At 46.0% G+C, this 24,091-nt stretch overlaps 2 protein-coding genes across 7 annotated transcripts in view; one reads left to right on the forward strand and one right to left on the reverse strand.

The window, feature by feature from the left end:
* Nucleotides 1-1,046, reverse strand: part of GTF3C1 (general transcription factor IIIC subunit 1) — an 86,709-nt gene extending 85,663 nt beyond the window's left edge. For both annotated transcript variants that reach the window (XM_015442311.3, XM_005591522.4), the window contains exon 1: nt 803-1,046. In XM_015442311.3, the coding sequence (XP_015297797.3) occupies nt 803-1,023 (221 nt within the window). In that variant the 5' untranslated portion in view covers nt 1,024-1,046. The remainder of the gene's footprint in view (nt 1-802) is intronic.
* Nucleotides 1,047-1,273: 227 nt separating this feature from the next.
* The window catches only part of KATNIP (katanin interacting protein), a 233,211-nt gene continuing 210,393 nt past the window's right edge, over nt 1,274-24,091 (forward strand). For all 5 annotated transcript variants that reach the window (XR_012428739.1, XM_045381681.3, XM_005591524.5 and 2 more), the window contains exon 1: nt 1,274-1,307. Coding sequence is in view for 2 of the 5 variants with exons in the window: in XM_045381681.3 (XP_045237616.2) it covers nt 1,301-1,307 (7 nt within the window). In the remaining 3 variants the exon portion in view is untranslated. The remainder of the gene's footprint in view (nt 1,308-24,091) is intronic.

Raw genomic sequence — 24,091 nt, forward strand, 5'->3', positions numbered from 1 at the left:
CCGGGCGCGGTGGCTCAGGCCTGTAATCACAGCACTTTGGGTGGCCAAGGCGGGCGGCTGGTCTGAGATCAAGGCGTTCGCGACCAGCCTGGCCAACATGGTGAAACTCCATCTCTACTAAAAATGCAAAAATTAGCCGGGCGTGGTGGAACACGCTGTAATCCCAGTTAGGAGGCTGAGGCACAAGAATCGCTTGAGCCTGGGAGGCGGACGGAGGTTGCAGTGAGCCGAGATCGCGCCACTGCACTCCAGCCTGGGCCACAGAGTGAGACTCTATCTCAAATAAGAAAAAAAAAAAAAAAGAACAGCACCTCACCCATAAAGTCCCTGGTAAATGTCAGCTTTTAGCATTATCGCTAATTGTGCTGATATGCAGATCTCGAGTTGCCCCAGGCTCTCTATCTGCACTTAATGAATACTCCATGAGCGTCCGTTGATCTCCAGAGTCTCCAGTCTGGCTCTAAAGTGTCTTCCTACTCTAATCCTACCCTCCAATATCAAGGAAACATTCTTTTAAGCCTGAAGAATATCCCCAATCCTGTTCGCCATTACACCAAAACACACACAGGGACAAAACGGAACATCACTAGATTCTCCCCCTCCCCACGCCAACTCCATCAGACTCCAGGGCCCTGCCAGGCCTGAGGGACCCCAAATTAGCCTAACCGCCGCGCCCCAACTCAATCATCAGGCCTACGGTACTTACACGGCCCCACTCCATTCTCCCGCCCCGCCCCCAGCTCCATCTGCCCCCGGGCCCTACGCCCGCCCGCCCGCCCGCCAGGCCAGGCCGCCCGCTGACCGGTCCTGGAGCTGTAGGTCGGGTCGCTCCCGAGGCTCCTCATAAAAGCTGATGCCCGGGTGCGTGGCGAGGGCGCGCCAGAGAAACTCCTGCGTGCAGGGCTCCAGAGGCAGCGGGAAGGGCGGCACTCGCGTCTCCAGACGGCTCCACAGCGCTGGCAGACACAGGCCATCGAGCCCCTCCAGAGCCACTTCGTCCAACAACGACTCCAACGCGTCCATTGCTACTTCAGTCGGCGGCGCCCGGGGCGCATGCGCAACGCACCTCCAAGGCCCTTGGTCCAGCGCGCCTGCGCACAACGATCCAGGGGGCCGGGGTGGGTCAGACGGGGGTTCGGAGGAGGAGTTCCAGTGCGCCGGCATGACGTCACTCCCCGGGGGCGGGCTCAGTAATTGGAGCTCTACCGTCATTGGTCCGGGGCCCTGCAGTAACCAGGGGAACTGCAAACAGTGTAGAGGCCGCTTCCGGTTCGAGCACCCGGAACCGCCGCCTCTGGGGATGGACGGTGAGTGTCCGCGGGCCCCTCCGGGAGGTCGGGCTGTTATTCTCCCATCCCTCCCGAGCGCGCCTTGGGCAGAATCCTAGGCTATAAGCCCCTGGACCACCACTTCCTGACCCAAGGGGGTCTCCGAAATGAGGGATAGGGAGGCTTAGTGGTCCGGAGCGCGGAGGAGAGGCTGGGGGAGTGGTCTGTGCTGTGACCATTCTGCCCGGCTGTGGTCGTGAAGGAAACCGGTACTGGCCAGAAGCTCAGTGAAGAGATGTAGGGTGGGGAAGGAGAAGTAGAGGTCTGAGGAGGGTCTTGTGAATGTTGGGATGTGGCTGTGGGATTTGGGAGTTGATATGAAGGTAAACTTGATTGTGGGAGTGCAATCGTCAGGTGCTGGGAAAGGGAATTGGTATGGGGTGTGAAGGGCGTTTAGGAAAAATCCCTTTCTGTGCCTTGGCGTTAATAATAATAGCCCCCTTTAACAAAGTGCTGTCCAGTACCAAGAACTCTGTAAGTACTCTTGGGCAACACCTCGCTAAGCTTCATACCAGCCTTTTGAGGTCAGCATTGTTCCATTTTACAGATGATGAAACTGAGGCTCAGAGGTGTTAAGGAACTTGCCCAAAGTCAAACAGCCAGCATGTAGCAGAGTGGGTGAGAAACCCAGACACTCTGTCTCTGGAGCTGAATTATAGAGTTTGAGATTTGGACCGGTTTTGAGGGGCCTTTTATTCCAGAGGTTGTAAATGCAGGTGTCTGCAGAGGAGAGTCTAGCGAGCTGGACTGAGACCGTAACTGAAAATCAATTTCTCACCTGAAAGGAAAGCTGCTCACCAAGCACCAGCTGATTGTCCTCATGGGGTACTTCTCAGAAACAGGGATGGCCAATCAGTCTGAAGGCCAGAGACAGCTTATGGGTCCCTACTTAGGGATCCCTGGTTAGAGTCATGGTATTGATAACTGAAAGCAAATGGAAAATAGGCTATTCTGATATCTCACTTTGCAGATGGGAAGACCAAAGTCTGGAGAGACTGGTAGGGTCTGGGCTAGAATCCAGATCATTTTTCTAATTACAGTACTGTCACTCACTTCTCGGGAATTTGTTCCTGGGGAATCTACCTTCTTTTTATATTCACTGAATGTAGTGTGGAAAAAATGTTTTCAATTGAACATTCTGGCATATGCTTAAAATACATCTTTGCCCTTTGTACTGTGCATTACCATTTTGCCCTCTGGAAAGGTCAATGTAATGTTGCTATAGGACATCAGTTCTCAAATCTTTTAAGCCTTGGGACCCCTGTATACTCTTACCTCAAAGAGCTTTGTTTGTATATATTTATGATATTTATGTATATTTATGATATCAGAGATTTAAACTGAGAAAATGTAAAATGTCCATTAATTAGTTCCTTTTAAAATAATAAAAATTGGTCCAGGCACGGACTCATGCCTGTAATTCTAGCACTCTGGGAGGCCGAGGCGGGTGGATCACTTGAGGTCAGGAGTTTGAGACCAGCCTGGCCAACATGGTGAAACCCTGTCTCTGCTAAAAATTAGCTGTCGTGGTGATGTGTGTCTATAATCCCAGCTAGTTGGAAGGCTGAGGCAGGAGAATCGTTTGAAGCCGAGATCGCACCGCTGCACTCCAGCCTGGGCAACAGAGCGATCTGTCTCAAAAAAACCCCAATAATAATAGCAATAATAATAATTGGCCAGGTGCAGTGGCTCATAATAATAATTGGCTACGTGCAGTGCCTCACACCTGTGATCCCAGCACTTTGGGAGGCTGAGGAGGATGGATTGCTTGAGCTCAGGAGTTCAAGACCAGCTTGGGCAACATAGCTAGACCCTGTCTCTAATTGGCCCCTTGCAGTGCCTCACACCTGTGATCCCAGCACTTTGGGAGGCTGAGGTGGGCGGATTGCTTGCTTGAGCTCAGAAGTTCAAAACCAGCCTGGCAACATAGCTAGACCCTGTCTCAAAAAAACTCCAACAACAATAAACCTGTTACTTCTGAACATAAATAATATTTTTAATGGAAAACAGTTACATTTGCCTCAAAAAAGTTAATAGGAAGAGTAGCATTATTTTACATTTTCTCAAGTTTATTCAATAGAAATAGAAAAAAGTACTCTCATTTCTGCTTCAGGATTCAAAATGTTTTGTTATGCTGTTTTGGCTAGTGTATATGGAGAAAATTTGGCCTCATCAAATATATAATTGGAACATAGAGAAATGTTTTAATTGTCTTTTCAGATAACTGTAGACACTCTTCTTTGATACTATACAAAAGTTAGCAAATGGCAGTTTCTTTTCTTTTTTTTTTTTGTTTTCTTTTTTCTTTTTTTCTTTTTTTTTTTTTTTTTTGAGAAAAAGTCTCACTGTCGTCCAGGCTGGAGTGCAGTAGCATGATCTCAGCTCACTGCAACCAACCTCTGCCTGCTGGGTTCAAGCGATTCTCCTGCCTCAGCCTCCTGAGTAGCTAGGGTTACAGGTATGAACCACCACGCCCAGCTACTTTTTTTTATTTTTAGTAGAGATGGGGTTTCCCCATGTTGGCCAGGCTGGTCTCAAACTCCTGACCTCAGGTGATCAGCCTGCCTCCACTTCCCAAGGTGCTGGCATTACAGACCTGAGCCGCCATGCCCGGCCTACAAGGTGCAGTTTTTTTTTTTTTCTGAGACAGAGTTTCGCTGTTGTTGCCCAGACTGGAGTGCAATGGCATGATCTCAGCTCACCGCAACCTCCACCTTCCAGGTTCAAGGGATTCTCCTGCCTCAGCCTCCCGAGTAGCTGGGATTATAGGCATGTGCCTCCACACCCAGCTAATTTTGTACTTTTAGTAGAGATGGGGTTTCTCTGTGTTGGTCAGACTGGTCTTGAACTCCCAAGGTGGGTGATCTGCCTGCCTTGGCCTCCCAAAGTGCTGGGATTACAGGCATAAGCCATCGTGCCAGGCCACAAGTGGCAGTTTCTTAAAGGTTAGTCACAGTGTGTCATCTGAAGCCTTATAGGTGAACTTTTATACTGTGTTACATTAAAATCCAGTGGTCTATCTTGCCCTTTCATTGACTGTTTTACCCATATATGGTTTTATAACATCAGCCATTGGTTGTTTAGAAAATGTTGGTTCAGTGAGTTATGCAAATCTAAAGGTTGACCTTTCAGGTGCCATTATACAGTATTTTAAAAAATCACATTTGTTAATATCACCACCTAAAAAGGAGTTTAAGTAATTAGGAAACTATCAAACTCAAGGTAATGGAAACAAGTTTTCAACTTGTTTTCACTTGACAGCTTGAATTTTAACATTGGCAACAAATATTGTCAGCTGTTTCCTTGAAGTGACAGACTCACTTATTTCATATTTGAGAAAATTTCTGCCAAATCCCAAAGTCTGAATAACCATAATTTGTCTATTATATTCTTTACTGCCATGTACTCACAGTAAAACAAACAAACAATTGTTTTTATTTAAGAATGTCCTGATGGTTGGGTTCAGTGGCTCACACCTATAGTCCCAACACTTTGGGAGGCCAAGGCAAGAGGATCTCTTCAGCCCAGAAATTCAAGACCAGCTTCGTCAACATAGTGAGACTCCATCTCTACAAAATAAATAAATAAATTCATAAATACATAAAAATAAATAAAATAAAATTAGGCATGGTAGTGTGCACCTGTGGTTCTAGTTACTCAGGAGACCGAGGTGGGAGGATCACTTGAACCCTGGAGGTCAAGACCAGCCTGGACAACTTAGTGAGACCCCATCTCTACAAAAAGTAACAAATTAGCGGGGTGTGGTGGCTCATGCCTATAGTCCCAGCCACTCAGGATCACTTGAGCCCAGGAGGTTGAGGCTACAGTGAGCCATGATTGTGCCACTGCACTCCAGCCTGGGCAAAAAGACCTTGTTGAGAGAGAGAGAGCAGGGGGTGGGGTGGGGGGAGAGAGGAGAGAGAAAGGAAGGAGGAAAGAAGGGAAGGAGGGGAGAGAGAAAGGAAGGAGGAAAGAAGGAAGAGAGGAACGAAGGGAGGGAGGAAGGAAGGAGGGAAGATGTCTAGTACGTTGTGGTAACACTGCTTTGATTCAGGCTGCAAGCAGTTTTACCCACCATTGCTTTGTGTCGTAAGTACAAATGTCAACACAGGGCCAGACGGGGTGGCTCATGCCTATAATCCCAGCATTTTGAGAGGCCAAGGTGGGCGGATCACCTGAGGTTGGGAGTTTGAGACTAGTCTGGCCAATATGGTGAAACCCTGTCTCTACTAAAAATACAAAAATTAGCTGGGTGTGGTGGCACATACCTGTGGTCCCAGCTACTCAGGAGGCTGAGGCAAGAGAATCGCTTGAACCCAGGAGGCGGAGGTTGCAGTGAGCCAAGATCATGCCACTGTATTGCAGCCTGGGCAACAGAGTGAGACTGTTTCAAAAAAAAAAAAAGGAACACAGTGAAAAACCCTTCAAATTATGATTAAAACACTTTTGTCTTTGTGGACCCCTCCTCCCAGGATCTGCAGAACACACTTTGAGAAGCATTGCTGTAGACTATTTTCAGGAAAGCTGCTTTGTGCCTTCCAACGAGCATCTCTGCACTTGCAATCTTAGGACGTTATTGTAGCCCAGTGGAGGAATATGTTCATTTTCAAATTGGTCCCCAAAAGGAAAAATTCATTCTCCGAAGTATTTACCTAGGGTCATATTTGACCTCCGAAGAATCCCATTTTCTGTTCCAATTTTTAAAACTTTATTTATACTTTTTTTTTTTGAGACAAAGTCTCGCTCTGTCACCTAAGCTGGAGCGCAGTGCCATGATCTTGGTTCACTGCAACCTCTGCCTCCCAGGTTCAAGCGACTCTCTTGCCTCAGCCTTCTGAGTAGCTGGGATTACAGGCACACACCACCACGGCCGGCTAACTTTTTGTCTTTTGTGAGTAGAGATGGGGGTTTCACCATGTTGGTCAGGCTGGTCTCGAACTCCTGACCTCAGGTGATCCACCCGCCTCTGTCTCCCAAAGTGCTGGGATTATAGCGGTGAGCCACCGCACCTGGCCCTGATTTACACATAATTTTATAGGCACATACCTATTTATTGGATAAAGTGAAGCATACCTTGTTGTGATTCTAACCAACTAGATAAGCCAAGCCTGGCCTTATTAGAAAGATGTTTACTTCCTAAACCCACAAAGGCTTCAGTGTCTAGCAGATGCCCTCCAAACTGGACTATAGTTTAGTTTATTCTGCATGTCTTAATCACCATAGCTTTTCACAACCCTTTCCCTGGCCTTTTGCTTTTGACTTTGGGCAGGTCCTATCTGTCTCTGTGATGCAGTGTGATGTTCTTAGGTTTGGGGGCCAGATAGCCCTGGGTTTGAGTCTCTGCTGTACACTTTGACTTCTCTGAGCCTTGGTTTTCCTGTCAGTAAAATGGACATGATAATGAAGCCTACCTTGTTTTGTGGCTTCAATGAAACAATGTGTCAAGTCTGGCATATAAAAAAATGTTCCTGGCCGGGGGCGGTGGCTCACACCTGTAATCCCAGCACTTTGGAAGGCCAAGGCAGGTGGATCATCTGAGGTCAGAAGTTCGAGACCAGCTTGACCAACAGGGAGAAGCCCTATCTCTACTAAAAAAATGCAGAATTAGCCGGGTGTGGTGGCACATGCCTGTAATCCCAGCCACTTGGGGGGCTGAGGCAGGAGAATCGCTTGAACCCGGGAGGCAGAGGTTGCAGTGAGCTGAGATTGCGCCATTGCACTCCAGCCTGGGCAGCAAGGGCAAAATTCTGTCTCAAAAAAAAAAAAAAAAAAAAGTTCCTACGGCCGGGTGTGGTGGCTCACACCCGGCCTGACTTTGTGGGAGGCTGAGACGGGTGGATCACGAGGTCAGGAGTTCAAGACCAGCCTGGCCAAGATGTTGAAATCCTGTCTCTACTAAAAATACAAAAATTAGCCAGGCGTGGTGGTGGGTGCCTGTAATCCCAGCTACTTGGGAGACTGAGGCAGAGAATTGCTTGAACCTGGGAGGCAGAGGCTGCAGTGAGCCGAGATTGTACCACTGCACTCCAGCCTGGGCCACTGAGACTCTGTCTCAAAAAAAAAAAAAAAAAAAAAAAAAGTTCCTACATAGTGGCTGATGCTATCATTATCTGCAAACAGGAAGACTTCTTCCACACCGTTGACAGAAGAGGGAAGTGTGCTGATGAAACTTTCTAGCAAATGATAACTTTTGTAATTAGCACACTCTTTGCTTAACAGAAAATCCAATGTTTGACATTTTTTATTTACATGAAGGTACATTGGCAGTGTGTGTGTTCTGCCTATGAAAATGTTCGCCTTTCTGTTAAAGTTGAATATTCCCCGGTGCTTTAAACATATGAAATGGTTTAGGAAAAAAAATTGTACTTCATTTTCAAGGAACATAATAATTAGACAAAAGTTCTGCACATCGATATAATTAGAAAGGATTTGGAAGCTGTTCATTTGCTTTTCACTGCTCCCCTAGAGCAAATATTCAACATTTCCCCTGTTTATACTGTTCATTTGCTTAGCAAACTTTCTCAAATAATTAATAATGCCAAGATGAAATTTAGCCTCGCTTGTCCAAATAATCCCAGACTGCAAACAGGTGATGGTTGAATTAGGAAGGTTTTGCTGAGAGTACACCATTGGTTTAGCTGGTCTCTCCTGTCCTTGTGTGGTATTTACCTGGCTTCTTGGTGATTTGTCTGTTTCTCTTACTACTTAAACCCAGCAAAAATAAATAAATAAATAAAGTGACAATCAAATGCAATAAAACAAAGCAAGCATTCAGCAGGTGAAATAAACGTGCATCCCATAGAGCCTTTGTGTCTGTTCTGTTTTCTTTTCTTCTTGTTCCGATCCTTCTATCTAATTAATTTCTTTTCTCTCAGATTTTTTCCGAGTTCACTCCTCCCTGTCACTTTAACTTATAAGAAGTCGGCACATAATGTTTTGCTTGTTTTTCCTTATGAGATTCATTCCATGATTCAACATTTCGGTGCCTTCTGTGTACTGGAATTCAGAGATACCAAAATGGGTGAGATTGAATCCAGGTGAAGGGGATATGGGAATTCATTGTACTATTCTTGACATTTTTCTGTGAAGTTGATTTTTTTTTTTTTTTTTTTTGGAGACGGAGTCTCACTCTATAGCCCAGGCTGAAGTGCAGTGGCGGATCTTGGCTCACTGTGTCCTCCACCTCCCGAGTTCCAACGATTCTCCTGCCTTAGCCTCCCAGGTAGCTGGGATTACAGGCACGTGCCACCATGCCCAACTGATTTTTGTATTTTTAGTAGAGATGGGGTTTCACCATGTTGCCCAGGCTGGTCTCCAACTCCTGACCTTAGGTGATCCAACCCCACCCCTTGGCCTCCCAAAGTGCTACAATTACAGGTGTGGATTTTTTTTTTTTTTTTTTGAGACAGAGTCTTGCTCTGTTGCCCAGGCTAGAGTGCACTGGTGAGATCGTAACTCACTGATGCATCCATCTCTTGGCTCAAGCGATCTTCCTATGTCAGCTGTCCAAGTAGCTGGGACTATAGGTGTGTGCCACTATGCCCAGCTAATTTTTTATTTTTTGTGGAGATGGGGGTCTTGCTATGTTGTCCAGGCTGGTCTCAATCTCCTGAGCTCAAGTGGTCCTCCCACTTTGGCCTCCCGAGTTGCTAAGATTACAGGCATGAGCCACTGTGCCTGGCTGGAAATGAATTCTTTATATCAGAGCTTGCACAGTAATAGCCTCTGGGCTGAAAGAGCCCACATACGTGTTTATTTGGCTCATAATGTTTTGTTTTTTAAATTGTTGAATTAGTTGTCACCCTTGGAAAATGAGCAGATTTCTCATAAATACCTGATTGTGGTGTTTTCTTGAAAATATCAATAGAGTCTGTTCACACCAAATCAGAATTCTGCATGGCAACAATTGTCCCGCCACCTGAGTTAAGTGGAGACTTTCCCCCTTAGGAGAGAGGTGGCCTGTCTAATGACTGGCTTCTCTCATTGTGTCTGTTAGCATTTGTACTTAGAATTCTACTTTCGTATTAACTTGTACAGTTTTGAAAACTCCTGTGGACTTCCTTGTGTGCCATACTGGACTATACTTATTCTTTTCATTTGTTTGTTTTTGTTTTTAGATAGAGTCATGTTTTCTCACCCAGGCTGGAGTGCAGTGGTGCGATCTCAGCTCACTGCAGCCTCTGCTTCCTGGGTTCAAGTGATCCTCCTGACTCAGCCTCACGAGTAGCTGGGATTACAGGTGTCTGCCACCACACCTGGCTAATTTTTGTATTTTTTGTAGAGATGGAATTTCACTATGTTGGCCAGGCTGGTTTCGAACTCCTGACCTCAAGTCATCTGCCCACCTTGGCTTCCCAAAGTCCTGGGATTATAGGCATGAGTCACCATGCCCAGCTTCTTTTTGTTTTAATCTGAAAAAAGGAATATATTATCTGCCTTTAGAAACTTCATAGTATGGTGAGAAAGCAGACATAAACAGATGACTACATTTCAACATGGGAGTCCTTAGAAGATAATATTTGTAGAGGTCTTCCCCTTTCCCAAAGCAGTGTGGCCCACTGCCTGCTATTGTAAATAAAGTTTTATTGGAATGCAGCTATACCCTTTCACATACATACAGTCCGTTGCTTTTTCTTGAGAGTTGAATAGTTATGAAAGAGACTGTGTGGCCCATAGGTCAAAAATATTTACTATCTGGCCCTTTACAGGAAACGTTTGCTGACTCTTGCCATGGCGGATCTGATTTGATTCCTGAGACAGCTCAATGGGATACTCTGATTGTGTCTGTTTTATACCACACACCTAGTAGGTAGCAGAGCCAGGACTCAGTCGAATAAGGCCTACACTTGTTAGTATGTTACGGAAGGCCCATCTCAGCCCTGTCACTGCCAGGTTCTCATACCTGGAGAGTAAGTCTGTGGGGCCTGGCCACTGGGCTGATGGAAGAATATACATTTTGAAAGGCACCCGTTTTGACTACATTCCCAGCTCCCTCAGCATCTGGTCCCATGACTGCTTCTCTGTTTCCAAATGGGAATAGGCTAATGCAGAGCAATGTGGTTGGTTGGAGGAAAGAACTTGACACTGTTTGCAGAGCACTTTATGTAAAAGTAAGAAAGTATGACTACTGATGTCCCATGGGGCTTTGCAGCTTTAACAATTGCCCTGTGGATCATATCACCTTGAAGTAGAGAATTTCTCTAGGAAATTAGCTCCCCTTCAGCCTCATCTTTTTAGACACTTGCCTACCTGCTCTCACACCCAGAGGTTTTATACCGGACTATACAGCATCTATCAATATGTTTTTCCATATTCAAAAACAGTGATTTCAGGCCAGGCATGGTGGCTCAGGCCTGTAATCCTAGCAATTTGGGAGGCCGAGGCGGGAGGATCAGTTGAGCCCAGGAGTTTGAGATCAGCCTGGCCAACACAGTGAGACCCCATCTCTACAAAAAATTGTTAAAAATTATTTGGGCATGTCAACAGATGCCTGTGGTTTCAGCTACTCAGGAGGCTAAGGTGGGATCACCTTAGCCCAGGAGGTTGAGACTACAGTGAACTGTGATCATGCCACTGCACTCCAGCCTGGGCAACGGAGCAAGACCCTGTCTCAAAAAAAAAAAAAAAATAGGTCATCGTGGCTTATACCTATAATCTCAGCACTTTGGGAGGCCCAGGCAGGTGGATCACTTAAGGTCACAAGTTTGAGACCAGCCTGGCCAACATAGTGAAACCCCATCTCTACTAAAAATACAGAAATTAGTCGAGCATGGTGGCAGCTGCCTGTAATCCCAGCTTCTTGGGAGACCGAGGGGGGGAAAATCATTTGAATCTGGGAGGCAAAGGTTGCAATGAGCCTAGATTGCGCCACTGCACGCCCAGCCTGGGCAACAGAGCAAGATTCTGTCTAAAAAAAAAAAAGAAAAAAGCCAGGTGTGGTGGCTCACGCCTATAATCCCAACACTTCGGGAGACTGAGGCAGGCAGATCACGAGGTCAGGAGTTTGAGACTAGCCTGGCCAACATGGTGAAACCCCATCTCTACTAAAAATAAAAATTTAAAATTAAAAATAAAAAATTAGCCAGGCGTGGTGGCGGACGCCTGTAATCCCAGCTATTTGGGAGGCTGAGGCAGGAGAATCGCTTGAACCTGGGAGGCAGAGGTTGCAGTGAGCCGAGATCATGCCGCTGCAGTCCAGCCTGGGCTATAGAGTGAGACTCTGTCTCAGAAAAAAAAAAAAAAGAAGTAATTTCACATAAGAACCTGGACTTCTCAGTCTCTTGATAAACAGGGTGCTTTGGGCCCTCAGCACTTCCTCGTCACATAGCTCTGGTCCTCTAGCACTGAACAGTGGCCACCACCTTGACCTGGGACATGTGTCGATGACCCCTTCTGGCTGGTGTTACCTGTCATCTGGTGCTCGCTTCTTCCATTGAGCATATTGCCCTCCTTTGCAGGCATCTGAGATTTCAATCCCAGCCCAAGACACGTGGGGAGGTTGGCCATCTCTGGAGTACACCATTTCTTTCCCACCTCTCTGCCTTGCCTGTGCTGTGTTCCCTGCCAGCTGTGCCGTTCTTTCAAGTTACTTCCACACTGTAAATTGCAGTGACCAGCACCACCTGCAGAATTAGCTCCTCCCCGATGGTGGACCCCATAGCTAGTCATGCATGTGTTGTATCACAGGGACGGGCTCCATGCCTTTCTCCCTCTTTGAGGGTAGAGACTTACTTCTTTCCTTTGTATGCCCAACACTGGCACAGGCAGATCCCATGAGTGTTTGCTGGGTTGACACTGTAACCAGGAAAGAGATTAACGGATTTATTCCCTGGTGAATTGCTGGACAGTCTCCATAAAGTAGACAGAGGAAAGGGCCTCGTAGCCAAGCTTCTAGGCCAAGCTTCCAGGGACCGTGGTTGGATCCTTTTTCTCTCTCTTTTTTTTTTTTTAATCTTTTTTTTGAGACAGTCTCGCTGTGTCACCAAGGTTGGAGTGCAGTGGTGTGATCTTGGCTCACTGCAACCTCCGCCTCACAGGTTCAAGCAATTCTCCTGTCTCAGCCTCCCGAGTAGCTGGGACTACCACCATGCCCGTCAATTTTTTTTTTTTTTTTTTAGTAGAGACGGGATTTCACCATATTGGTCAAGCTGGTCTTGAACTCCTGATCTTAGATAATCCACCCACCTCGGCCTCCCAAAGTGCTAGGATTACAGGCGTGAGCCACCTTGCCCAGCCTGGTCCTTTTTCTCTAGTGGATATGTATGGTTTCCCCAGACAACCCAGTCCTCATACTATTCCCGCTCCTAGCTACCTGTCCTGTCCCCCGCAGCTGCTCCCCGTGCTCTCCCATTAGCATTCCTGTCCTAGCCCAATTTCCTTTCCTAGTGAAGTCACTTTCTCTCCCAGCTCCCACTTCGCTTCAGAGCCCACTGCTGCTTTGACCACTGTTAGCAGTGGACCCTCTGATTTAACATGTCCTTTGGGGAGAGGAAAGTTGTGGGTAAACGTAGCGCCTGGCAGGAAGTCAGAGCACTACAGATATCTGGTCACCTGCAGGGCCCACCACACTTTTCTAAACTCTAAGTGAACCTGCAGTGCAGTGTGTGTGTGTGTGTGTATGTGTATGTGTATGTGTATGTTTTTCCCCTGCAATGAGTCCCAAACTATTTAAAAACATTTCATGAACTCTCTAATATCCCAAAAGTTAGAGCTAGAAGGGACTTGACTGATCTAGCCTAGGGTCCCATTTTGGGGACTCTGAAGTAGCTCAGAACCCTGAAGTTCCCTTGCAGGGGTCACAAATGTAGAGGCCTGCAGGGGCCAGGTAATGTAGATGACTGTCCTGACCAGAGTTTATTTCCTTACACTGCTTATGTCAGTTTCCAACACCTAAATACACATTGCATACCTAAGAATATTCTTCAGTTTCATAAAGAAATCTGTTGTTGGCCAGGCGTGGTGGCTCACGCCTGTAATCCCAGCACTTTGGGAGGCCAAGACAGGCGGATCACGAGGTCAGGAGATCAAGACTATCCTGGCTAACACAGTGAAACCCTGTCTCTACTGAAAATACAAAAAATTAGCCAGACATGGTGGCAGGTGCCTGTAGTCCCAGCTACGCAGGAGGCTGAGGCAGGAGAATGGTGTGAACCTGGGAGGCGGAGCTTGCAGTGAGCCAAGATCATGCCACTGCACTCTAGCCTGGGCAACAGAGCAAGACTCTGTCTCAAAAAAAAAAAAAAAAAAAAAATCTGTTGTCAGCCAGGGGCAGTGGCTCATGCCTGTAATTCCTGCACTTTGGGAGACTGATGCAGGAGGACTGCTTGAACTCAGGAGTTTGAGACCATCCTGGGCAATATGGCAGACTCCAGCTCTACCAAAAAATGTTATAAATTAGCTGGGCTTGGTGGCACATGCCTGTAGTCCTAGCTCCTTGGGAGGCTGAGGTGGGCGGATCACTGAAGCCCAGAAGGTCGAAGTTATTATGGTGAGCCATGATCACACCACTTTGACTCCAGCCTGGCCGACAGAGGGAGACCCTATCTCAAAAAAATACTAATGGTAAGGCCGGGCAGGGTGGATCACGCCTGTAATCCCAGCACTTTGGGAGGCCGAGGCAGGCAGATCACAAGGTCAGGAGATCGAGACCATCCTGGGTAATACGGTGAAACCCTGTCTCTACTGAAAATACAAAAAAGATTAGCCGGGCATGGTGGCGGGCACTCATAGTCCCAGTTACTCGGGAGACTGAGGCAGGAAAATGGCATGAACCTGGGAGGCGGAGCTTGCAGTAAGCCGAGATCGCGCCACAGCACTCCAGCCTGGGCAACAGAGCGAGACTCTGTCTCAAATAATAATAATAATAATAATAACAGTAATAATAATAATAGGACCTTCCCATAGGGATGCTAGGCAAATCCTATGAATTCATCCATCTAAAACCCTTAGAATAGGGCCTGGTGCTTGGTAGCCTCTCAGTACAACTTAGCTATGTGGAGAAGGAACACATCTTCTTTCCTTAGGATTCTGGGAGATCTCATGCACTACTTCCAGTGTTTATCAAGGCAGATTGGCAGATCATTTTTGGGAGATGCAGATACTCAAAAGACACTTTAATTAGGGTACACATACACACCCGTGCACGTTTTCACAAGTGCAAAGTCTTCACTTGTACACTATGGGGAGCTAGGATGGCTGGATGAGGCTGGGTTGGAGTGCAGAGTGGGAATGGGTTTAGGAGCTTGTCTGATGGATACAGAGGTAGATTAAAATATATTTCAGCCTGGGAAGCGTGTTGACACATAAGCCGCTGGTTAGATTAAAGAAGTGTGGCATTTACTTATCTTTACTATTTCAAATGGAAAAAAAAATCAATATTTTCCAATTATCTTCAATGGGGTATTAAACTGACTTTGTCATATTTTGTTCCACCATCCCAGAAAGAGCAGGGGGAAGGGGTCGGGAAAGCACATTGCAAGAGCAGAGCGGATGACGTCTTCACCGCAGTACATGGCCCTGCCTCCCGTCCCTTCCAGCATTGTCTATTCAGACATTCAGTCACTCACTCGTTCATCCATTTCAGAAATTTCTACTGATGCACACTCCATTCTAGGCACTATTCCAGGTGTGGAGAATTCAGTAAGTGCCATGCAGAAGGTTAAGACAGGGAGGACTGAGGGCTGGGTCCCTCTGGAGAGGTGGGTTGTTTTAAGCTGAAATCTCATTGCTAAGAAGGATCCCTCATAAGACCAGGGCATGAGTGCTCTTGGCCCAGAGGAGAGGGCCAAGGCCCTGAGGCAGGAAGGAGTCTTGGGTCTACGGAGCAGAAGAAGGATGTGGGACTTGGTGCACTGGCCCATGCCTGTGGTCCCAGCTACGCAGGAGTCCACTTGAGAGGATCGCTTGAGCCTGGGAGGTCGAGGCTGCAGTGAGCTGTGATCACACCACTGCAGTCCAGCCTGGGCAACAGAGCAAGGTTCCTTCTCTAAATACAAAGAAGAAAGACAGCAGGGCTGCAGGGAAGAGGGACGAGAGGTCCAGAATATCCCATGGGCCAGGCCACGCAGAGCCTGGTCAGAATGGGGCTCGGATTCTTTTCTGCATGCACAGGGAAACATTAGAAGGTCAAGCAGGCAAGTGGTAGGGTCTGGTTTTTATATGGCTGCCATAGGAAAATCCAGGCAAGAGTGGAGGCAGGGATGCCTACTAGGTGGCTGTTGAAAAAGTTGGTCATGTGTGGTGGCTCATGCCTCTAATCCCAGCACTTTGGGAAGCGGAGGCGGGTAGAATTGCTTGAACCCAGGAGTCCGAGACCAGCTGAGCAACACAGTGAGACCTCATCTCTGCTAAATTAAAAAAAAAAAAAACTAGCTGTGGTGGCATACGTCTGTGTCCTAGCTACTTAGGAGGCTGAGGCAGGAGGATCACTTGAGCCCAGTAGGTTGAGGCTGCAGTGAGCCATGATTATGCCCACTGCATTCCGGCCTGGGCAGCAGAGCAAGACCCTGTCTCAAAATAAATAAATAAATAAATAAATAAATAAATAAAATAGAACAGAAAAAAAAAAGTCCAGGGGGAGTTGACGGGGGCCTGGTTTGGAAAGAGGGAATGATAGTAATGAACAGATTCCAGATCTATTTGGAAGCCCAAGTTCAATTGAAATGGCTGAGATCCATGAATAGTCAGCAGTTTATGGGAACTAATAACTGCTAAGTACTTACTGTATGCAGGGCGCTGTTCTGAGCATTTTACGTGTAGTGCCTTAACCCTGACAATAGACTTAAATGAAGTTAGGACTAATAGGACTCCCAAATGGGTAGTAGCTAAGTGAGACCTGCTGACCCAGAGCCTCCCCTCTCAGCCACCACGCAGCATTGTCCCCAGGCTGTTATCTAATTATGAAGCCCGAAGCTCACGGAAGAACACATGGCTAAGCATTTCTAAACAAAGCAAATGCGCGTTACCAGTGTGCAGGTTATAAATAACCATTTCTGTCTGCCAGCTGCTGTTTGGATTTGGAAAGGAAAAGAGGATCTTAGCATGACTTGTTTATCCCAGGTAATTTGGTAGTAAACTGGGCCCCAGAAGTCAAGTTACACAGAAAATGCAAAGGAAAAGTGACAGGGGTTTTGTATCAGGCTTTCCGTGAAGGAAGGTAACTTAAAGGCCCACATCAGCCTGGAGGCACACGTGGGGAATGAAGGGAAGGGGTGTTGCAGAGCCGGTGTCTACCTGGCTGGCTTTCTTTCTCTCTCTCTTTCTTTTTTTTTGATGGAGTTTCGCACTTCTTGCCTAAGTTGGAGTAATGGCACGATCTCGGCTCACTGCAACCTCAGTCTACTGGGTTCAAGTGATTCTCCTGCCTCAGTCTCCCTAGTAGCTGGGATTAAAGGCATGTGCCACCACACCTGGCTAATTTTTTGTATTTTTAGTAGAGACAGGGTTTCACCATGTTAGCCAGGCTGGTCTTGAACTTCTGACCTCAGGTGATCCACCCACTTCGCCTCCCAAAGTGCTGGGATTACAGGAGTGAGCCACCACGCCCGGCCCTACCTGGCTTTCAAACAGTCCTGCTTTTTGTCTAATAGATTTATGTTGTTTTAGTGGGATGTCCTTAAAGAAGTCCCCTCAGAACGGGTCCATGGCATCAAGATAAAGAAATAATAGGAGTCCGGGCGTGGTGGCTCATGCCTGTAATCCCGGCACTTTGGGAGGCTGAGGCGGGTGGATCACTTGATGTCAGGAGTTCGAGACCAGCTTGGCCAACACAGTGAAATGCAAAAATTAGCTGGGTGTGATGGCATGCCCCTGTAATCCCAGCTACTTGGGAGGCTGAGGTGGGAGAATCACTTGAACCTGGGAGGCGGAGCTTGCAATGAGCCAAGATTGCGCCACTGCACTCCAGCCTGGGTGACAGAGTGAGACTCTGTCTCAAAAAAAAAAAAAAAAAAGAAAAGAAATAATGGGAAAGTCAGGCGCACTGCTTCATGCCTGTAATCCCAACACTTTGGAGGGCAAAGGTGGGAGATTGCTTTGAATCCAGGAGTTTGAGCCCAGCGTGGGCAACATAGTGAGACCCCCATCTCTATAAAAATAATTTTTAGCCAAGTGTGGTGGTACATGCCTATAGGGCCAGCTATTCTGGAGGCTGGGGTGGGAGAATGGCTTGAGCCCAGGAGTTTGAGACTGCAGTGAGCTGTGATCACACCACTGTACTCTAGCCTGGGCAATAGAGCGAAACATCTCAAAAGAAAAAAAAGGAAGAATGGGAAGGTGGGAGATTTTTCCATTTGTCTGCCTAGTTATTATGTACGTAGTTGGAAACTAGAGGCCTGATTTTTTTAGCCTGTACAGAGCCTTAAAATTTTTTAAATTATTCATCACCATTTAAAAATTAGAAGACTAGATTTATTTACCACTTCTCTGGAAAATCTAATCCAACAAAACCAGGCCCACCTTTCTGTATGGAAACCAGCAGCTGTTCTTTTTTTTTTTTTTCTTTTAAGAGATGGAGTCTTGCTTTGTTGCCCAAGAGCTGCTCCTACCTTAACCTCCCAAAGTGATAGGATTACAGGCATGAGCAACCATGCCCCTCCTAGACAGCTGTTCTTAGCCTGCCTTGTTCCCATCCTGCTACCTTCCTCTGTTTGCCTCACTCCGACACACGTCTATTTTTGTGAACGCTATAGGTAGAAGCAAGAATCAAGGTTCAGGAAGCCGGCTGGGCGTGGTGGCTCACTCCTGTAATCCCAGCACTTTGGGAGGCCATGGCGGGCAGGTCACCTGAGGTCAGGAATTCAAGAGCAGCCTGGCCAACATGGCAAAACCCTCTACTAATACAAAAATAAGCTGGGCATGGTGGTGGGCGCCTGTAATCCCAGCTACTTGGGAGACTGAGGCAGGAGAATCGCTTGAACCCGGGAGGCGGAGGTTGCAGTGAGCCAAGATTGCGCCACTGCACTCTAGCCCCAGGCGACAGAGTGAGACTCTGTCTAAAAAAAAAAAAAAAGGAAGTTGAAATGGGGGTAGGGGAGTGGGGGTAGTAATGACAGGGGGTGCTCTCCTTCCTGTACTGGAAGAATGGTGTGCAGGCAGCAGGGTGGGGCAAACATGCTGAGCACTGGGTCGGCCGTTGGACTAATGGGTTACTAACCCTTCCTTGCTTCTTTGTTGTGTGATCGTGGACAGTTTGCTTTGCTTCTGTGACCCATGTGGCTTTGTCATTGCAAATGGTAGGAAATCTCAAGAGCTATCACCCGGGGAAGAAGCTGACAATGGCAGGTGCTCAGAAAGCACTGGAAAAACTGACTCCCAGTGAAATCAGATCGTCAGACAACCCATCTTTATCTTTTTTTTATCTTTTTATCTTTTTTTAATGCACCTTCCTTTATCTTTTTTTTGTTTGTTTGTTTTTCCCTTCTCATCTTCTCTAGCCATTTCATAAAAACTTCGCCCTCAAATAAATGAGCAGGTCACCAATAACCTATTGGCTTCACTAAGGAACTGTTGTTTCAATTTCCAGAAACCATATTTTGTCATCATTTCATTCTTATCTCTCACACATTACTGATTGATCTCTTAAAAGAAGGCAGTTTGTCCTCCAAAAATACTGTGTTCTCTTTCCAGCAAGCTTTGGGGTCCTGAGGTTCACAGAGGCTCCTCCATCTCCCTCTGACAGACCGCCTACCCCATCTTAGGTCTTGGATGGGAGACTCTATAGCATTTCTCATTATGTTATGTTTTTTACACATTTAAATCAGCCTTTGGACATTGCACATTTTTAGTTTGTTTTAGCTTTTTGAATAGGAAATAAATCCAAATAGATAATTCAGAAATAAAAGTAAGACCAGGCACGTGGCTGACGCCTATAATCTCAGCACTTTGGGAGACTGAGACAAGAGGATCAATTGAGCCCAGGAGGCTGAGACCAGCCTGGGCAACATAACAAGACTCCACCTCTACAAAAAAGTAAAAAAGCTGGATGTGGTGGCACATCCTTTTGGGTTTTTTTTCTGTTTTTTGTTTTTGTTTTTGTTTTTGTTGTTGTTTGAGAAGGAGTCTCCCTCTGTTGCCTAGTCTGGAGTGCAGTGGCGCTATCTTGACTCACTGCAACCTCCGGCTCCCAGGTTCAAGCGATTTTCCCACCCCAGCCTCCTGAGTAGCTGGCATTACAGGCATCTGCCACCATGCCTGGGTAATTTTTGTATTTTTAGTAGAGACGGGGTTTCACCATGTTGGTTGGCCAGGCTGTTCTTGAACTCTTGACCTCAGGTAATCCGCCCACCTCAGCCTCCCACAGTGCTGGGATTACAGGCATGAGCCACTGCACCCAGTGGTGGCACACCCTTGTATCCCAACTACTCAGGAGGCTAAGGTGGGAGGATCGTTTGTGCCCAGGAGTTCCAGGCTGCAGTGAGCTATGTTCACACCACTGCATTCCAGGATGGGCAACAGAGCAAGATTCAATCTCTAAAAGATAATAGTAATAGGAAAAGAAAAATAAAAACAATATAAAAAATATACATTAAGAATTCCCTCACATGTCTCTCTGGGTAGTTCTTTATGCAAATAGAACCAATATGAGTATATATTTTGATCTTCCCTTTTTCTTAGAGAAAAAGTTACATACAACATATACTTTCTTGTCTTGATTTTTTTCACCTAAAATATGACCATCTTTTAAGGATTTATGAAGAGTAGAATATAAGAAGCTTGCTCATTCTTTCAGCTTTATAATGTTCAATTACGTTGTGTAGATTCATCATACTTACTCAGTGACTTATTATTTCTAATATTTGCTATTGCAAATCATGATAAAGCAAATACCTTGCGCATACGTTTGTTTCCTATTTGTGGACACATTTCTTCACGGCTGATTCCTAGTAGTGATACTGCTAGCGTAAAGGAAAAATGCATTTGTGCTTTTGAGGGATTATAGGCGTGAGCCACTGGGCCTTGCCCCGGGAATAAGAAATAAGTTTTTTGAGACCAAGTCTAGCTTTGTTGCCAGGCTGGAGTATAGTGGTACAATCTCGGTTCTCTGCAACCTCCACTTCCTGGGTTCAAGTGATTCTCCTGCCTCAGCCTCCTGAGTAGCTGAGACTACAGGCACATGCTATCACACCCAGCTAATTTTTGTATTTTTAGTAGAGACGAAGTTTCACCATGTTGGCCAGGATGGTCTTGATCTCTTGACCTCGTGATCTGCCCACCTGGGCCTCCCAAAGTGCTGGGAATATAGGTGTGAACCACCACGCCTGGCCAGAAATAAGTTCTTAATCCAAAACTCTTTTGTGTTGGGGAGGCCCTTACACTGGATTTCTTTACCTGCAGATTTCTATTGAGTTCCTTTTATTCTCCAAAACCTGACCTTCCGTGCCAAGGCTGAGCATTTTACCTGACTCGATGGGCGTGAGGGTCTAATGTCAAGCCTGCCTCTGCACATTTGGTATTTTCTGCTCCTTGCCATCTTCTAGATCTTTTCAGTAAGCCATCTGGCTAGAAGGGAGCTCCACCTTCACTGGGGAATTCTTTCCTTCCAGTCTCTTTATTAATTGCTGTGGGAGTCCGAAGCACGTTAAACAGCTGCATCCCAGAAGAGTTCCTTACTTGGAACTTCCTCCTCAGCATATGCTTGTACTGCCTTTGTTCTTGTACCAGCCTTTACTGACCTGGCCGAGGGACAGTTAGAGTCTAGTGCTTAGGAGTGCAGGCTCAGGAGCCAAATTGCCCAGATTGAAATTAAATCTCTGCCGCTCACTAGCTATGTGGTATTGGACAAGTTTCCTAATCTCTTTGGGTCTCAGTGCCCTCATCTGCCAAGTGGGATAATATAGTCCCTATTTCATAGGGTGGTTGTGAGAAGTAAATGATTTGATTTATGTGCTTAGCCCCGAGCCCACAGTGCCTGGCACATAGTAAACCCCGACTACAGGTGAGCTCCCACGGTAATGGAGATGATGATAATGATGGCAGTGGTGATGATGGCTGACAGTGACAGTGAGGGTAAAGTCAGTGGTGATTACCGTGACAGTGATGATGATGACCTGACCGTGACAATGATGTTGATGGTAATGATGATGACGGTGATGATGGTGATTAAGAGGGCACTGAGCCCTGCCACTTAACAAGCTACATTTTTGTGACCTTGAGCAAGCAGTGCAATCACTTACCTTGTTTGTTTCTCATTTCTTCATTGTTTTGTACCAATGGGAATGGTACTATTCATCTAAAGCAAGAGTCAGTTAAACAACAGCCTGTGGGCCAGATCTGGCCTGTCACCTGTTTTTTTGTTTGTTTGTTTGTTTGTTTTAGACAGAATCTTGCTCTATCACCCAGGCTGGAGTGCAGAGGTGCCATCTCAGCTCATTGCAACCTCTGCCTCCCAGGTTCAAGCGATTCTCATACCTCAGCCTCCCGAATAGCTGGGATTATAGGCACCCGCCACGGCACCCAGCTAATTTTTTTGTTTTGTGGAGACACGGTTTCACCATGTTGACCAGGCTGGTCTCAAACTCCTGACCTCAGGCAATCTGCTCGCCTCGGCCTCCCAAAGTGCTGGGATTACAGGCATGAGCCACCATGCCCAGCCCCCCCCTTTTTTTAATTTTAAATTTTTATCTTTATTTTAGATTCGGTGGGGGGGTGCATGTGCAGGTTTGTTACAGGGTATATTGCATGATGCTGAGGTTTGGGCTTCTATTAACCCCGTATAGTGAACCCATATAGTGAACATAGTATCCAACAGAAGTTTTTTTTAGCCCTTTCTCCCTCCCGTTTTCAAGTCCCCGGTGTCTATTGTTCCCATCTTTATGTTCATGTATACCCAATGTTTAGCTCCCACTTGTAAGTGATAATTTTTTTTAAATAAAGTTTTATTGGAACACAGTCATACCCATTGATTTGCATATTGTCTATGGCTGCTTTTGCTACAGTGGTGGAGTTGAGTAGTTGCACCAGAAACCTTATGGTCTTATGACCTTATGGCATACATAGTGAAAAATATTTACTATCTGGCTCTTTACAGAGACAGTTTGCTGACCTCTGGTCTAAAGGAGTGGTTGTGAGGATGCAGGAGATGATGCCTCCGCCTAGAAACTCGCCACATAGCAGGTGTCCAATACAGTGGCCCTGCATCAACCAAGCATTGAACTTTTATGAACTCAATGCTGGGCTCTTACCTCCACCCCCACCACTCTCCTCCCTCCTGAAGAGGATAAATAGAGGGAGTGATTACAATATGAATAGTTTAATTAGGAATATCATGAAATGGTATTTTGCATATATATTTTTATCATGTACTATACATTTCCATATGCATCAAATATGCATGCATATTAGTCTACAGCAGTGGATATAAAAAACTATGTCCTGTAGACTGTACTTTACGGGTTGCTTAAGACTCTTTATCAAGGGTAATTTTGGAACTGATTTTCCCTTTGCCTGATGACTTCAGAAACTTACATCCAAGAAAGATGCGACTCCCCTCTAAGTGGTAGCGATGAAGATTATCTTCATCTAGAGCAAAGTGTCAGAATGTGCTAACCATTGAAAATGAATCCTATGTGCAGATAAAACCTTACTGAAATCATAAGTGGGAGAATAGTATTGTAGTTACAAAATTCAGTGCAGTCACTTCTTTTTTTTTTTCTTTTCCCCAGACAGACATCTGTTCTGTAAAGTGAAGTACACATGTATCGTTTACATTTGGCCTTATTTATTGCTTCATAGTTGAAGCAGGCAGGTCACCTTGCAAAATGCAGAGGAACACCCCCTTAATTTTGCAAGTGGCATATATTGATAATAATGTCACCTTTTTCCACTTCCTTCTTTGAGTTGTTGTGAGAATAAATGAGATATAGGTAGGAAGATGCTCAGAGAAGCTAAGTGCGGTAGACAGGCACAGTGTTATCTGGTTACAGCGCTTCCATCCTTGACAAGCAGGAGCTGTCTTCGCATCAAGCTAATCTGGAGGAGAGAGAGAGAGGCTCAGTGATGCGAGGACTGGGCCAGCCAATCTTCTAGGGAGCTTGGATAATAAATGCTCTTAATTGAGTGAATTCTCTTCATTAGAAAATAAGCAAATTATTTTCTGATTTAATGAGTTAAAAAGCTTCTAATTAACTCCAGTAGAAAGATTTTCTTTTATGTTTTATTTTATTTTATTCTTTTTGTTTTGTTTGTTTTTATAGAGATGAGATCTTGCTATGTTACCCAGGCTGGTCTTGAACTCCTGGCCTCCAATGATCCTCTTCCCTTGGCCTCCCAAAGTGCTGGGATTACAGGCATGAGCCATGACATCTGTCCTGCTTTCACATTTTAGTAGTTAAGCTCTGTGTTCTTTGCATTAATGTAACTGGACAACTAAATGCAGGTCTCATGCTTGCTGCTTGCAGAGTTCAATTAATAAGAGTGAGGTCTTGTAATAAGAAAGTGAATTTATTAACCAAAACTAGTAAAGGGGAAGTGATCCGATTCCTATCCAAAGTAACCACTTCCATTTTGCAGGGGAAGAAAACTCCAGTTTTCCCTTACAGGAGTGAGCCAGGCACAGTGGCTCACTCCTGTAATCCCAGCACTTTGGGAGACCAAGACAGGCGGTTCACCTGAGGTCAGGAGTTCGAGACCAGCCTGGCCAACATGGTGAAACCCCATCTCTACTAAAAAAATATAAAAATTAGCCAGTGGACACCTGTAATCCCAGCTACTTGGGAGGCTGAGGCAGGAGAATTGCTTGAACCTGGGAGGCAGAGTTTGCAGTAAGT

Source organism: Macaca fascicularis, chromosome 20 (assembly GCF_037993035.2).
Source record: "Macaca fascicularis isolate 582-1 chromosome 20, T2T-MFA8v1.1".
NCBI lineage: Eukaryota > Metazoa > Chordata > Mammalia > Primates > Cercopithecidae > Macaca > Macaca fascicularis.